General features: G+C 42.3%; 1 protein-coding gene across 1 annotated transcript in view; it reads left to right on the forward strand.

Annotated features, from left to right (window-relative positions):
- Window positions 1-2610: 2610 nt before the first annotated feature.
- Window positions 2611-17260, forward strand: part of rfx7b (regulatory factor X7b) — a 29501-nt gene continuing 14851 nt past the window's right edge. Inside the window, exons 1-7 of the mRNA XM_084334694.1 lie at window positions 2611-3025; window positions 4018-4051; window positions 8629-8714; window positions 9282-9320; window positions 9436-9558; window positions 10513-10633; window positions 15701-15781. Coding sequence (XP_084190820.1) covers window positions 2886-3025; window positions 4018-4051; window positions 8629-8714; window positions 9282-9320; window positions 9436-9558; window positions 10513-10633; window positions 15701-15781 — 624 coding nt within the window. The 5' untranslated portion in view covers window positions 2611-2885. The remainder of the gene's footprint in view (window positions 3026-4017; window positions 4052-8628; window positions 8715-9281; window positions 9321-9435; window positions 9559-10512; window positions 10634-15700; window positions 15782-17260) is intronic.

Consider the following 17260-nt stretch of genomic DNA (forward strand, 5'->3'; position numbering starts at 1 on the left):
CTTCATTAGCTGAAATATTCTAAAATCATTAATTTGCTATAAGCCGTGTGTGTGTGCGCAAGTCCCATCTCTGGTCTTTGGGAAGACCAGATGAGGTCAGAGGAGTTTGATAGTATTTACTGAGGATGGTCAGATAATGTTCATATTTAAACTTTTTTTTTTATCCACTTTTTCTCCTTATTTTTTTTCTATTTTTCTCCCATCCCAATTTCGTATTTCCAATTCTCCCCTCCCCTGTCTTGAACGTTGCTAGACTATGCCTCCCACTGGTCGGTTGTAGTGAGGATAGAAGCCTTGCATCACGTGTCCCCTCCGGTACACGAGGAGGCAGCCTGTCGCATCTTTTCACCAGACAGCGCGGACTCTCAGTGGCGAGGTGTAACGCGTGGGAGGCTCACGCTGCCCCCGATTACTTCCTGTCTCTGCTGTGCAGGCGTCACCCAACCGACCTGTAGGAGTCGCTGTCCACAACGTCCAATCCCCACCCATCGACTTCCACCCGCTACCACCGACCAAGTCAACTGTAAACACTACAATAAATTCCGCCAATATTCTCCTCAGAGGACGTTACAGTGAAAACACCATAGACAAACATGCAGGCCTACAGTTCAAGAGCGGAGATAAGTCCATTTAAGCTGGTGTTTGATACCTTGCTGGCGTGCCTCGGTACTGCCTTCAGGATAAGACCTGGACACACGGCAGGCTGATCTTGGAGTGGAGGATGTACGTGGGGGCGTAATAGGATTGGGGCGACCAGGGACGCGTGGTGCGTGTGAATTCCAGACTGACTGACCTCTGCAAACATGATGACCTCACTGACCCAGATCTACCAGCACCACCCATGGAAGGCTAATGGTGGGCTGGGTCACCACCGTTCTAATCCACCATTCTGACCCTGTGAACTGGCCAATGATCCTGAATTGCACCCTACTAAAAAAAATGTATTCTATGCTAACAACATTCTTGTTAATAATGAATATCACAAATAGCAAAAAGAGAGTAGGCCTACATATAGATAATATATAGTACCACAGGTAAAACATCAACCAGAGTGTAATTTCCAAAGCAAGAGAAACCAATCCAAAATAGTACCATGCAAGCAGCGGGTGGGAAATGATGATCAGGTCATCGTGAAATCCCATTAGATGACCACAAAGAAGGTTGACTTTTGGAAAGAGAATAGTGGAAATCTAAACATTTGGAGGAAGAAGCAAGGACAAAGACTGCTCAGACTTTCTTGTGTAACCTAAATGAGAAGTGACAGGAGATTGACAGTAAAATAAATCAATGCAGAATAGCCGGCAACGGCAGGTCAAAAATAGAGTGAGAAAACAATGAATAACAAGGAAACAACATTTTCTTTGAGGGAGTGTACCATTCCACACCTTTGGTGTCGTTAACAAGTCAGCAAATAACACGATTTGATGGATCTGTGTGATGATAGATAATAGAAAGGACCAAGCTGGGGGAGAAAAACCTACAGCCACAAACTGCAATTCAAGGAACTATTTTTCGACCAACTCCTAGAAACCAATGAAGAATAGACTGGAATTAAATGTGCTTTGCGCTTGGTACAATGATGCAACCCAACCATAATAACCAATACATGTTTTGCCTTTGTCCACAAACCAGCCTGTATTTTACAGCTTCAAATAATAATTTCAGTAATTAATTAGACATTAATGTCTGCACTGTCAGACTTCCACACCTCCTTTCTGATTATGTTGTTCATGGTTTCTGTTGGCTGTTTGCTGTTGCTCCAACGTGGGTTTACTTTTTAGGGAAAAAAAGGTGTGACTCTGGGGATCAATTTATGTCTCAGTGGGTTGGAAATGTCTTTGTTGGTTTCTGCCAAAGAACAGAAATCGTTGCATTAATTCTAATGGCATGTGCGTTGCAACGTAAAGATATCCTAGCCCTGTCTGTGCCTATATTTTGATTTTGCGTTAGGTTTCACGGCCATGACGGAAGGAGAGTAACATTACTTGTTTACATCAATAGATGGCGGTATTAAATAAGTCATGAAGCGTTGGGCGATGATGTTTTTTTGTGTTTTTTTTTACCTGATGACTTGATCATTTTGGAGTTAAATATATTTAAAATATAACAAGATTCATAACAACATTAATTAACGCCATACACACAAAAATGTGACATTAGACACGTTCTAATCTGAGAAAGGTGAAATTCAATCATTTAACTGGCTTGTGGTCTATTTGGTTAGTTAGAATTCGATCGATTTCCTATGAAAAAAAAATTATTCTCTAACTGTATTTAGGAGTAGGTTGGGCTGGGTAGGTTGGAGACTAGTATTGGGGGCACAGCGTGTTATTATTATTCTTGGAGGAATCATGTCAGCTATCTTGTCTACAACAAGACGACCTCCAAGGGTGACGGCAAACTCCACAGCGCCGACTTGATCGTTAGGCGATGCGCAAATTGGCAAAGAGAAAGGTTAGTATATTATGTTATTATTATATGAAATGATGTTATTCCTGCTGTTTCCCCGTCATTGTCACAATCCATCTGATCACGCAGCTTCCTGCGCCTGCGCCCCTCCCGCCTGGCAGCAGCAGCAGCGCGTCCAGGGCTGCGGCAGGCAGGCGTGCTATTTGCGGCAGTAGAGGAGTCCTCTGCGAAATGTCTTTTGTATGCCCGAATGTTTTTTTGTTTTCTTTTCTATTTTCCAAGGGTCAAACCCGTAGTCGCGGGTAGCTATGCTTTATTGTCAATCCAGCAGCAGGTTGACCTAGCCGAGGGTATTCCAGCAGTCAGACCAGCAGGGTCCGGTGTGATCATGCACGGCCGGGGCAGAAGCGCTCTCCCGAGGATGAGGCCTACTTGTTAAAGCTCTCCCCCCGACCAGCCCCTCAACGAGCACCGTGATGATGATGGCGGAGGATCAACAACAACAACCCGGCGGTCAGAAGCCTGGCTCGGGACTAGGCTCGCTTCCGACGCTCGTACCGGGTCTGCAGGGGCCCGAGGCCAACGCGTTACAGTTCAAAATAAAGAATTCAATTTGGTAAGACTGTGCTTCTATCGATCAACAAGCCGAGCAGCGCACCACACTGTCCTTGGCTAGTAGCTTGTGATTAGCGTAGCATTGAGGAGGCTGTGCTGCACAAAGCGAGAGGAAAACAACTCGCCAGCTAATGAGCTAACCTTAGATTAGATTACATTCAAATGTATTGTCATCATACAGCACAAGGACAGTACAACGAAAAGAAGTTTGGCAATCTATAACCAGAGTGCAAATGTAACAGTAAAGTGCAATAGTAATGTACAATGTACAGGTGATTAAACTGAGTATAAAATATATAAATGAGTACTACTGAGTAATAGTGCTAATCAGATGTATGTACAGTGTTATAGTATTATTATGTACAGTGATACAGGTATAAAGACACTATGGTAAATAAGTCATACTGGCCAGCAGTATTATTAACTAGTAAGAGTAGGTAAGGGATATCGATATAGTATCTATACAGATATGTAAAAATTATTATACAGGTAATGGTATACATACAATAGCAGAGCAAAGCAACACTAGTTAGCTGGCGTGTTAATTGATTATTAACAGGTAATGCCGGGTTGCATAGAGTACCATAGATAGCACCATAGGGAAGCTACGTTTGTTATAGCTGACACCTGAAATACACACAGCAGCTAGCCTGATGCCCACCTCATGACAGGTGTCAAACTAAACACGTAAAGAGTCTGAATGAATGTGTTATTACCAGGGGTAGCATGACTGAATCTATTATAGTAGCTCTCATCCGGAATCCCCCGAAGCATAATAGCTTCGTATTATCCGAATGTGCCGTTTCGTGGGGCCTCTTGTAGTACAGCATCGTGCACGTTTCACACAAACACCAGGACAGAAATGCATCAAGTAAAATCTGACCTCAGCCTTAATTAATTTAAAAACATTTTTTTAGAAAAGCATCACTGATGGATGGATTATGCTCACCATTTGATCTGCTTACACCTGTTTCTTTTACTCTCTCATTACAGCAAATCTGTACAATCAAAAGTAGACAACATATTGGTGAGTAATTGTTGTGTACTGTGCTGAAAGGATTGAACAGGAATGGACACAGGGGACAATTAAGATAGTCAATGTGATTTCTCCATATTATTTGTGGCACATAATGCATTGTATTTTGGGGAGTGTCTCTGTATTTGGCGTAATCAACACAAAAAGGTATTTGTGTTTTCCGTTAGTTTTCCAGGTGGTCCAGGACAGGTGCCATTCTTAACACATCCACCGCCATCCACGCTGTAAAGCGTTATTGCCCGCCATGCTTTGACCGCCAGATCTAGCTGTACAGCGTTATTGAGATCAATATTTAATTTTTTCGCCATGGCATTCATAATTCATATATACACCTCCGACGCTGCAGCTGGACCCTACGGCTCAATACAACGACGGCTCAATACCGCCACCTGGTGGATGGTCGGGCGAGTTACATTCGAACAACAGGAAGTGGGGGCTGTGCGTCGATTAAATTCATCCGGCCGTCAGACATTGTTGCAAGGCTCCCGACAGACACTATAGTACATATGGGTCGCTTTATAAACTTAATAATCGATATGATTTCGGCGTTTATTGCGACATACAAACCGGAAATGGACCTAGGCGATCGACGTGCTATACTTGGGATATTTCACCGCCAGTCTCTTTGACGCACGGTAAGAGGACACTGGCGTTATTTTCAGCCCAATTGTTTATTCATTTCACTGCAAACCATCTGATCAATATATCACCCATACTACATAAAGCATTTACTGACGATCACGGAATTATAAACGACCCCCCCTTTCCTCCGCGCATGATGACGCATAACGTATACGATCATATACAGTTGAATTTTTTAATATAGTGTGTCTAGGGAATAAACTGCAATCGATAATCTATATATGCGTTTAGGCTTATGACTCACGTTCTAGGAATTACTGCAGAAAACGATAAAAACATACTTATATTCTAGAAGGTATTTTTGTATGAATGTATGAATGAAAAAGTATAACCTTCCTACTTCCTGAACGATAGATAATCGATGTTGAATGGGCCATAGTAATGTCAATTTAGCAATACAATTTAAAAAGTTATAGCCCTGCAAAGAAGGTGAACATCTCCATAGGCTTACAGTGGTGGCAGACTGGCTATATTGATGGATATAAGTTATGGCAGGGAATGTGTTAATGGTGTCTGTCTGTCTGTATTCATAGCCTGGGTTAGCCTAATGGGAGGTATTGACTGGACAACCAAAGCAAATGTACCTCACCCATATCAAGGGATCGAGTACCAACACCTGATTGTTTGATGATAATGACATTATGTTTAAAATTCAAAATGATGATAGGACAATTTAAATGAATTTAAATGTATCTATTGCATTACAAAATGGTATTTTTATTAGAATAATCTAGTATCCTGTCAAGACATGCAGGTGTACTATTGAAGGTGCACTGATACAAAAACCGTTGTCTTGAGAGTCTGGTTTTCCATCTTGACAAAGTCTTATCTGGTGGTTGGCGTATAAAACACCACGTCACACATGTCGTAAAATGTCAGCTGTTGAGGATCTTCTGAGTGCTAAACTCAGAGTATACACGTTATTGCACACCATATATCATATTTTAAGTATTGAGGCACAGTTGAGTAGCCTGGAGGCCTCACCTGTTTAACGTTCCTCCTTGACCTTATTAGTAAAAGTCAAGGGGCTAAGAGAACGTTGAAAGAAGAGGGACAATATCATGTTTTTAGATTCTGAATATAAAAAATAATTATTAAAAAACAACCTTCATTTGGAAACTAAACAGGCGATAGAACACTGACTGCATGCTTGTAGCAAAGACTGAGTCTAGTACTTTTTACCCCCGTTGTTCATTGGCCGACGACTCTCTCACACCTCTTTCATTCATAAGTATTGGTTCCCCTAGCAACAAAAAGGCAATAGAAAAGCAAGAAATGAATCCAATCTGGAAGTGATTGAGTGTGGGTGGAGTCAGCAGTGAAGAGGATGTGTAACAAGTGATGCAGCCTACCTGAGTAGTATTTACATTTTTATAGAGACCACTCTGATTAAGTCCGAAATAAGTTGGGCTGTCCTCCATTAAATAAATTCTTTTACTAGTGGAATTTGTCGACTAATCAATTCGTTGATTTAACCACATGATGTTGTACAGAATTACCTCTTTTACATCTAGAGCTGACCAGAGATGCACTTGTAATCTTTCAGGAAATAATTCATTCAGCAGAATCGACTAACAGTCTTTTAGTCGTATTAAGACCAAACCCACCGATTAATGGACTGACTGAGGTGGGGCGTTCCTAGAAATAAGAGCCCTGTTTGCTCAAATAAATCCTGCTCGCTTAAAAGGGAAACTCCACCCTAAGTGTTCTATAATACTGTACAGCACAATTTCAATTTGTGAATATCAACAAGTCTCTTCCTAAAGGTAGAATCCATAATGCCCTCAAACATCGACTTCTAGGCAAAAGTAAGTGCCTCTTGATATTACACTTTGTTAAAAAAGAAAAAGGAAAGTGTTTTGGTCTGATGTGTTTGTTGGTGTTGAGTGGGGGCTCAGTTGAGGGGTTTCTACTGCTGGCCACACCTCAAGTTCTGCCAAGTGAGGTCTGGAGAATTCACAGTGTAATCATTTTCTTAACCCATTTGTAAATTGGAATATAGATACGTTTTTTACTCCATTGTATACAAACATTGCCAACGTAAACAAACCATTGGCGGGAATACAATTAAAACCTTGTATTTACCCACGTTGTATAGCGTTAGTCCTCGTATCAACCAGAGAATGACAACATGTCTCCATTCTCTCATTTTTAGTGGTAGTGATCCAGTTACTTTACGTCTGGATCACTGATTAGGCCTTTAATAATGTAAATGCAAAGACGGGTCTATGACGCCGTTGTCTAAATGCATAGTTATGATTGTTTTTACCAGAACTCCTGGTTTTTGTTGAATGCCTTCCACTTTCTCTTTCTTGTAATTTTCTACCATATATTATATACCATCAAATAAAGCGGAAATTCACAAATGTTATGTTATTAACACTTTGATCGCCGGGGTTAAATTAATAATTTACCATCCCTCGCCAGCCCTATTTAACATGGAGAAGTTCCCCTTCTTTGCAGGGCTATAACTTTTTAAATTGTATTGCTAAATTGACATTATTATGGCCCATTCAACATCCTATATCTATTGTTCAGGGTGTAGTAATGTTATATTTTTTCATTCACATATTCATACTAAAATACGGTCTAAAGTATAAGTATGTTTTTATCGTTTTCTGCAGCTTTCTCCAGAACTTGATTTATAGCCCTAAATGCATTATATTGATGATCAAATACAGTTTGGTAGGAATCTGTGCGAGATAAAAAATGTCAACTGGATGTGCTTCTAGGAGTTACTACGTATGATCTGATGTTGACCGGATGGGCGGGGGGTCGTTTATAATTCCGTGGGCAACGTTATATCATTCATCTAGTGTGGGTGATATGATCATCAGAGCAGTTTATATGGAACACGTTAAAAAAAAACGCTGAATCTTACCATAGCTTCCTCATAGCGTTGGGCGATGAGCGTGGAGCAGAGATATTCCTATTATGGGATGTAGAAATACCCGATCCATTTCCAGGTTGTATAATAGTATATACGTCCAAATCATGTTGTTTATCAAGTTATTTGCACCGATCGGTGTTCACTGTGTCAAGATGGAGTCCCTCTAACGATAGCGAGTGCCCGGACGAAATATGGGTGAGCACCACTTCATCCACAGATCACTTCCTGTTGGGCGATCTGCCGATCGGCCACCAGATGGCCCTCTTGAACCGTTAGAGAGTTGAGTGGGGCTCAGCAGTATATCTCAGGTCTCCGGGGGAGAAATATGATTTCGATCACAGATTTTTGAAATATTGATATCAAAGACGTGTTACGGCGTCTTCGGCAGAATGAGCATGGCGGGGAATGACGAGTTTCGGCGTCTCCGGTGATTAAAGTGTTAAAGGCGCTATAGATAACATTCAGCCACTAGATGTGGCACTAGAGCGCCAGCATGCCATTTATCCACTCGGGTGCATTCCACGTGGGGAGATGGGAAGTAGGGAGGGCATACATGCGCACAACATGTAAACAACATTCATTTTGGGCCCGCAAACGTTTTTTCAATGATATATTAATTAATCAATCATTATTTTTGGGGAAAAGCAATACTTTTATTCCACACCTTTCTAAAAGCTATGTGGATGTATTATGTTTTTAAAATGATTACTTTACATTAAAAAAATATATCTATAGTACCTTTAAATAATAATTTTGTGAAGATTTGGGATTATGGGTAAACATTTTTACCTTCCCATTTCTGACAATTTTCTATTTGGTTTGTGAAAGGGCACTTTTGTCTCGTGTAATAAAATAGTTGTTTACCGTGTTGCCGTTTGCACTCTTATTCTTCTGGTCGGATTAAGGTAAAAATGATCTATTTTTAATCCAGCGCAGTCAAGATGCTGAGGATGAAGGATATGCAGTGTTTTCTTATTAGCTGTCTTCATTAAATTATATTCTGCTCTTGTCTTCTTTTGCCTTTTCATTTTCACAGCAAGATGTTGAGAAGTTTACAGACATCGAAAAACTCTACCTCTACCTTAAGTTGCCTTCTGGTCCCAGCAATGGCAATGATAAAAGGTACCGCCTTGCTTCTCCTTCATATTCATTCAGCGATATATATACAGTATATTCACATTACCTTTGTTTTTTTTGCTCTCAGAGAATGTTTTTATTTTGTCATGGATTTCTACATCTGTAGCATGTTTGTCCTGTTTCTTGTCAGAAATATCGTCATTACTGACAAGCTAATTCACAAGCAGGATAATAGGCCTATTCCTCTTTATACAATGTTTTGAATTCAGATAAGCATTCAACAGAGGTTTTTGTCTTTTTTTATTTGATTTTGAGGCTGTTACCCCACTTGCCTAATGTGACATACTTTGTAATCGTTAATTGCTCAAGGTTGTTAGTTGTTTAAGCTTTCAGCATTTCGTAGATTTATTTATTTTTCTGTTTGCCTTCATTGATTTTGAAGCTCCTGCCTAGGATGAGAATATCATTCACTCATCGCAGCTATGTGGTTGGTTCTCATTACGAAGCAGTTCTGTTAATGATAGATTATTTTGCTATACCCAGCTGTCTGTGTTCTTCCATTTGTCTCCCCATATCTATTCCATCCTCTCAACCTCCAATACTGCACATTAGGACTGAGAATCAGAGGGGTTCCTCCACTCCTGGACTATGGTACTAAAGTTTATCTTTTAAAGGACAAGAAAAATCACACTTATCACTTAAAGACACGTCCTCACTCAGATGGTGTTTGTTTTGTTTTGTTTCTTTTTTCAATGCATCGTTCCAGTGATCAGAGTTCCATGTCATCAAGCCGTACACAACAAATGTATGCATTCAACTGGATACGGAATCACCTTGAGGAGCACCCAGAGACCTCCCTTCCAAAGCAGGAGGTGTATGATGAATACAAGTAAGTATCATGTAACCAGGAGAGGGAGCAGGGAACATCGCTCACAGGTTTTTTTAAACACTTGGGATGTTTCTTTTCTACTATAAAATAGGGCTGGATAATATTTATATCCGATACAAATGACACCACGCGATGCGATGAGACGGTAGTTTGGGTGTCTTTTATTTCACGGTGTGATTTTTATTCAGAATCTATTCTTTACACACTTTTGTTTATTCAATGTTGTTAGATTTAGAGTACAGTTCAGGATTGCAATATAATATTTTTTGTATACAATCATCCCCACACCCCTCCCCTCCCCTTGACATCTCATCTATAATAGACACATATCCTCACATACGCACATATACGTATACCTACATGGTATACTAGAATGGTCTATTCTTACTCACATTCGATCACAAACGCTTTATAATACTGCTGCGATGTGCACATTTTCTTATATATTGTTTGGGGATTACAGTAAAAAAAATAAGATTTCAGATTCATACACCTTTTTTGTGTGGATAATATACCTGTTCTAGTGACTGGCTGGTCCCCCGAGTTTGCTCAGAACAGGGTAAATCTGCATTTCGCTATGATGCCCCTAGCTCATGGAATGAACTACAACAGTCCTTAAAGCTTGAGAAATTCTCCACTGTTGCTGAGTTTAAGACCTTGATTTCCGACCTTTGTCAATCAAGTTGTACGTGTTTTAATTGATTTGCTATCCTTGCTTTTTGCCTTGTCTTGTTGTCTCTTTGTTGCTATTTTATATGCTGTGTGATTTTATATGCTTTTCCTTTGCTTATTTCTGTATGTACACTCGACGTGACTGTAAACGAGGGAAACCTCGGTCGCCTTTCGAGTTTAAATAAAGGTTTGAAATGAAAATACCAGCATACCTCCCAGCCCTACTGTAAAGCAGGTGTTACAGTTGAAACCTGTCATTGACTCTGTTTTAATTTATTGCAGGAGCTATTGTGACAATCTTGGCTACAATCCACTGAGCGCTGCAGACTTCGGGAAGATCATGAAGAATGTCTTTCCTAACATGAAGGCGCGTCGCCTGGGCATGCGGGGCAAATCCAAATATCCTTTCATTGTGCTAAACCCATCCGCTAAGTCTTCCTGTCCGCATGCCGCGTCCCTTGTTGTCCTACGGTACAAACAGCTGTTTGATGTTGGTCTCTTGCATTCAGAAGTGTGGATCTGCTGCAAATCTGACCAAAAAGTATTAAAATATATATAAATATATTTGTTCACCTCTTGCCTGAACTAAGATTGTTTTAAGGTCAATATATAAGCTCCAATCACTCACCATTTAGTAGTGGAATTGGAAAAGCTCCATCCTAAGAATTTGTTGATTCGGCTATCTCAAGCCCCACCCTGTTTTCTTGATCCTCCAATCACAACTGTTGCTTCCTGGATTGAGTATTCTTTGAGACCAAAGGGAATACATTTTTTTTGTCTCAGATTAGTGGTACATTTAAAACTGTAAAATAACCAGAATATCACATGGGAACAAAATATGTTCAACAGAACGATTAGAACAGTCCTTAGGTCTTGGCGATGTGGACAATTAATGAAATGTCACAATATTCCAAAATAGTCTTATCAATATGTACTTTATATCACAATATCTGCTTAGGTATGTAAAGTCACATGTTAACCCAGACGATGTTCCTCATATGGGATACACTGTGAAGGGAGGTGTGATAAAGTGTCAAACTGTAATTTTAAATTTATATTCACAAATATTTCAGAAATAATTTTGTGAGAAATCTTACATAAAGGGATATTTTCACTTTAGTCAAACTTGTCAAAATCCAGCAGTCTTACCTCTTATCTTATGTCATCTACAAGTAAACTACCGACCACCGCTGCCATTCCTCCCAGGTGTAAGGCTCCTCATTCACTTCCATTCATTTTGAGGACCTAGTCTAAGGCCATGTCCACACCTATAGAGATATTTATACATTTCGATTTTAGAGTCCTGACTGAGGGGGCTGGCCAGGTGTTGGACAGAGCATCCTGACTGAGAGGGCTGGCCAGAGCATCCTGACTGAGAGGGCTGGCCAGGTGTTGGACAGAGCGTCCTGACTGAGAGGGCTGGCCAGGTGTGGGCCAGAGCGTCCTGACTGAGAGGGCTGGCCAGGTGTTGGACAGAGCGTCCTGACTGAGAGGGCTGGCCAGGTGTTGGACAGAGCGTCCTGACTGAGAGGGCTGGCCAGGTGTGGGCCAGAGCGTCCTGACTGAGAGGGCTGGCCAGGTGTGGGCCAGAGCGTCCTGACTGAGAGGGCTGGCCAGGTGTGGGCCAGAGCGTCCTGACTGAGAGGGCTGGCCAGGTGTGGGCCAGAGCGCCCTGACTGAGAGGGCTGGCCAGAGTGTCCTGACTGAGGGGGCTGGCCAGGTGTTGGACAGAGCGTCCTGACTGAGAGGGCTGGCCAGAGCATCCTGACTGAGAGGGCTGGCCAGGTGTTGGACAGAGCGTCCTGACTGAGAGGGCTGGCCAGGTGTTGGACAGAGCGTCCTGACTGAGAGGGCTGGCCAGGTGTGGGCCAGAGCGTCCTGACTGAGAGGGCTGGCCAGGTGTGGGCCAGAGCGTCCTGACTGAGAGGGCTGGCCAGGTGTGGGCCAGAGCGTCCTGACTGAGAGGGTTGCTCTCCTCCATTAAGGAGAACCAGAGGGTGCAGTGGGTTGACGCTGACAAAGAGGGTCCAGATGCTGCACACTTGGATGAAGTCGTCGGTCCCTGGCCGGCCACCATCCCCGAACTGTCCTGTTCTGCCACACTGCACCCCATCCTGAGGGGCAAGCGTCTGTTGTGAATGTTTCTCGGTGCGAAGGAACACCCCCCGGCACATAGGACCTCTCCCTCCCTTTGTTTAGTCCTCTCAAATCCAAGACCGGGCGAAGTCCCCCGCACGCATTTCTTTCTCACCAGAAAATAAGTTAAGGGTTAGAGTCCGAGGTATGAGCCCAGTTACTGAGCTGCTGGGAAAAGCGACCGACCGCCGGCCTCAAATCCTCAGTGCCTGCCTCCCTGGCCTCCCGAGGCTCTGGGGGGGCAACCGTTAGGCTCCAGCACCCGAGGATGCCCGGGGCGAAAGTGAGCAGGGAGGGCCCTGTCCAAAGTCACAGGGAACTGAGTGGGGAACTGAGGCGGTGGACACTGGAGTGGACTCAGGGGGCAGCGGAGGAGCCCCTAGACCTGCTGGGGAAAGGCATGCTTCCGTGAAGACCACAGAGCTGCTGCCGGGTCTTTCTAGCTTGAACGGTACGTTCTAGCGCCTCCACAGCAGCTGAACCGACCAGCTCCCCTGGTTCTACTGGAACACCACGAAGGGTCATCCTAGCTGCCTCCGTCAGGGGGAACTGCGCAAGCTAAACCTGGTGGTGAGTCTGGACCAGCGTAGACATCAAGATGCCCAAGTTCTCTTGACAAAAGAGCTGAGAGGGCAAGCATGATGAGAGAGAGGGCGTTACTAATACGCCCCATGTGCACCGCTCCCTCATAGGCTTTAGACAGTAGGTTGTCTGTGATGCAACATTGGGGTCGAGGGCACCTGGCATCTGGCCTCAGAGACACTATGAGGGAAGCAACAGTAGAGTGTCACTCTCTCAGATATTTCTCAGAGCTTGACGCTACAGCTCGACACTTGGAACAGCTAGGTTGAGTAATGCGGTGAGTAATCGATTACTTGCGTCCATCCCTAGTGCTCATCCAGCTGAGACCAATCAGTCGGTGATTGAGAAGCCACAATTCAGTGTAGACATCCACACCAAGGATTCTCCTTCCCTGGAGAGGGATAGCTTGTCGCAGCCCTTGGAGGGTGAGTAGTACTCCCTGAGCAATTCCTACCGATGTGCGGTCACAAAGCTACCGGCAGCGACACGCTCTTGAGTAACGTAATTGATTTAGCTTTAGCTAACGCTACTCAGTATGGACCTGCAAAGAGAGAAGAGGAAAAGGAACAGAGCCGCTGACACCGGAAGATATACCCTAGCTCGGGTCATCAGGGGTCGCAAGTGACATTGTTGGCATAAATACTTGACCTGTACATGCACAGACGGAAGATTCAGTGCTTTAAGCACCAGGAAGGATGAAATGGAACACGTTGGTGTGGATAGGAATGATAGGGTGTTTTTAGAAATAGTATAGTTTGTTTATACTTCAGAAGTATGATATTTAGACTTGGTCCCCAAAATGAATGGAAGTGAATGAGGAGTCTGACATCTGAGAGGAATGGTGGTGTTGACAGTGGACGACGGGCACAGCAATGATCGCTAGCTTACTTGTACATAACTTAAAGGAACACGCCAACATTTTGGGAAATTAGCTTACCGTCTTCTCCAGAGAGAGACAAGAAGATAGATACCAGTTTCCTCTCTGCGTTCAGTAGAAAGCTATCTGGCTGCATGTTAGCCTAGCTTAGCACAATGAATGGAAGCAGACAGTGACGGGTAGCCTTCGGGAGAGGTGTTAGTTGGACAATGCCTAGGCTACCTGTCACTGTCCGCTTCCATTCATTGTGCTAAGCTAGGCTAGCGTGCAGCCAGATAGCTTTCTACTGAACGCACAGAGAGGAAGAGAGAAGACGATAAGCTAATTTCCCAAAATGTTGGCGTGTTCTTTTAAGATGGAATGAACAAATCGTTTATTTCGAACAATAAAATAATCCAAAAAATACAAAGATAATTTCACTCACTCGCAGTCACTCATGGACGTTTCGTTTCGTGAGGGAGGTTTTGAATTCCACAGTTTTACCCCACATACAGAAATACCAATATATGGATATATTGTCCAGCCCTAGCCCCTACCATTCTAGTAATAATATATTAAATACCGTTCATTAGATAAATATATACATTTTATAAATTAAAGGCACAACTAAATGAGTCTTTCATTACCTTTTTGAGCGACTATTCTTCAGTCATTTATCTATTCTTACAAGGGCAATGCAATGTTTTAAATTTTTTTTGAGTTGCCTCTCTGTTGTATATTTATATTTTCTTCTAATCATCATCATCATCATCATCATCATGATCATTTTTATTTATTCGTACATGGAAGTGTTACAGTCCAACAGTGTCTTCAGTACATATAGTTCACTTAATATGATCCACTAAATTCCATGGCCGAAAGGAACAGGAAGAAGAAAACTCTTATTGTACCTGCTCCTACACACATACAGTACACTGATAGACTGTTCACAGTGCAATGTTTACCAAACCAAACAAAATGTACATACTTATTTTGCAGAAATACATCAACACAATTAAATTAACATAAATAAATACATTTTGTGTACCAGTTCAATTGTATATTTACTGAGGTTCATTCATTTATACACACACACACACATTTATAGTAGGCTACACTGTTCTATTATATAATGTATTATTCTATATTATACTTCTATATCAATATATCAATCAAGACTGTAGGAGAGAATGAGAGGAATGAGATGAGACAGAATAGCCGAGACACGGCTGGCTGGGACTCACTAGCTGCAGTTACATGGACAATATTTCCTCAACTCAATTTTAAATCATTCAGATTGGACTGATTTCAAATCAACCGTTTACACGGACGCTACAATAAACCAAAATCGCCATAACATGCCCCAAAGCATATAGTCAGAATATTACTTTTGAGTAATGCCCAGAAAGACTACACTGACTACACTCACCACCTACAGTACATTCTGCTGCTTATTAGAAAAACAAAAACAAACTCAAATATTGTGTCACATGGGGGTTAATTTAGATGGTTCTGTGCAACTAATCTTTTCAAGCCTTTCAACCTTGCTCATCCCTGGCTGTAATGTGAAGTGTGCAGAAAGAATCAACCTAATGTAATAGCCATGTAAACCGGATTAAGAGTTTACGTGGCTATTAGGCGCCAATATTTCTTTATTGAACAGATTATCAAAGGTTTACACAACCCGATTGATACTTCCTTCCAAATGGGCCATTCTCTTCTGAGTGAGGTGGTTACATGAGGTGTTTTTATTCTGATCAGGCTATCATTCATATTATCAGTGGAATATTAGGGTCCATTTAAACACAGCTACTGGCAGGCCAGCTGGGGTATAAAACCAGCCCTGGTTACAGATATGAAGGTTAACATGTGGAACCTTGACTTATTCTCACATACTGCTACAGTGGACTGAGGAAGAAAGCTTTCGTACACATGCCATCCTTGCCCAACCTGGATTTACAAAAATCAGGAGATGGGGTAAGTTCCCTTCAAAACTCCACCAAAAAAGGTCTGTCATGAATTTCTTTTGGACAGCTCAAGTATTTGCAGTGTGTGAATGTAATGCGCTACCCAAAGGTACTCAACCTGTATTTAACTATTAATGTTCACAATACTCCAACTAACCACCTTTTTAGATAATTGGGTTTAAAGATTTGTCTGAAAACTTAAAATGGACTTAAATATTAAATATGGTTCTTTGTTAGATGGATTCAAAGTTCTTGGACTTACCTAATGCAGAGCTATAAACGTAAAGGTGTTATAGATAACATTCAGCCACTAGATGTCGCACTACTAGAGCACCAGCATGTAATTTATCCAATCAGGTTCCACGTGGGGAAATTGGAAGTATGGAGGGGGATACATGCACGCAACATGTAAACAACAACATTAATTTTGGACCCACCACATTCTTTTAAGCAATACTTTTATTTTGCACATTTCTAAAAGCTCTGTGAGAAAAAAAAGATTACTCTACATAAAAATGATATCTATAACACCTTTAAAACACGACTTGGTTCTTTTGTTTGAATGATTGAAGGTTTTAGACCAGGGGTCAAACTCGCGGGCCAATTGCGGCCCGAGGGATGATATTTTGCGGCCCCCTACTTGACATCAAAGTGTAGTGTTAATGCGGCCCGCGCGCTACTGTTTGCCGAGACGTTGGGCGAGAGTTGGAAGTTTTATTTATTTTATCACTTGTAGGCTACCATAGCGCAGGCTCATGACAGCAACGTTATGTTAGTGACTTGGTTGAAACGTGATTCCGGAGTGATATCAAGTAAAGTGGAAGGCAAATGCATCCTGCAGTGCTATCTCCTCTGACTGCGAGCAGTGCTCTGCATAAGCGGCTGGCTGACTGCAACTGTCTGTGTCTGTGTGTACGAGTCTGGTCCAATCACATTCAGCATCCCGTCAGCACCCCCCCTCACCCACAGTCTGCGAATCAGATGCAGAGTAGGGGAGTAGGGCGGGTCTTCACGGAATGCAAGTCGTCTCTCTCTTTCAGTCCGAGTCAGTTGACGGCGCATATACAGTAAACTCGCTCCCAGTTTTATCTCCGTGAGATAAATAAATGTAGCTACTAGCCTAGTTTCTAGCCATTTTCAAAGATGGTCAGTAAAAGAAAAGTCGACTGCAATTCAACGGTGAATGGACTGAAAAAATGCATTCATCCTGAGTCCCAGCACCAAACCAATGTGACTATATGCAGTGAAACGGTAGCTCTTGTGAAGGGTGGCAATTTGAAAATAATGTATGACTGAGTGATGGAGACCATGTTTGAAGGCAAACAAAAGCAAAGCCCCCTCAGATCGCACAGCAACCAGAATAACTGAAATACTGGCTGGTGATTTGATTAAACAGCTTTGTATAGAATAAAAAAAAATGCACAGTGCATTTCCATAGCTGTGGATGAGTCCACTGACACCACTGAGAAGCCTATGTTCTGAAGAACCA

The sequence above is a fragment of the Notolepis coatsorum genome, assembly GCF_963971535.1.
Source record: "Notolepis coatsorum genome assembly, chromosome: 18".
In the NCBI taxonomy this organism is placed as follows: Eukaryota; Metazoa; Chordata; class Actinopteri; order Aulopiformes; family Paralepididae; genus Notolepis; species Notolepis coatsorum.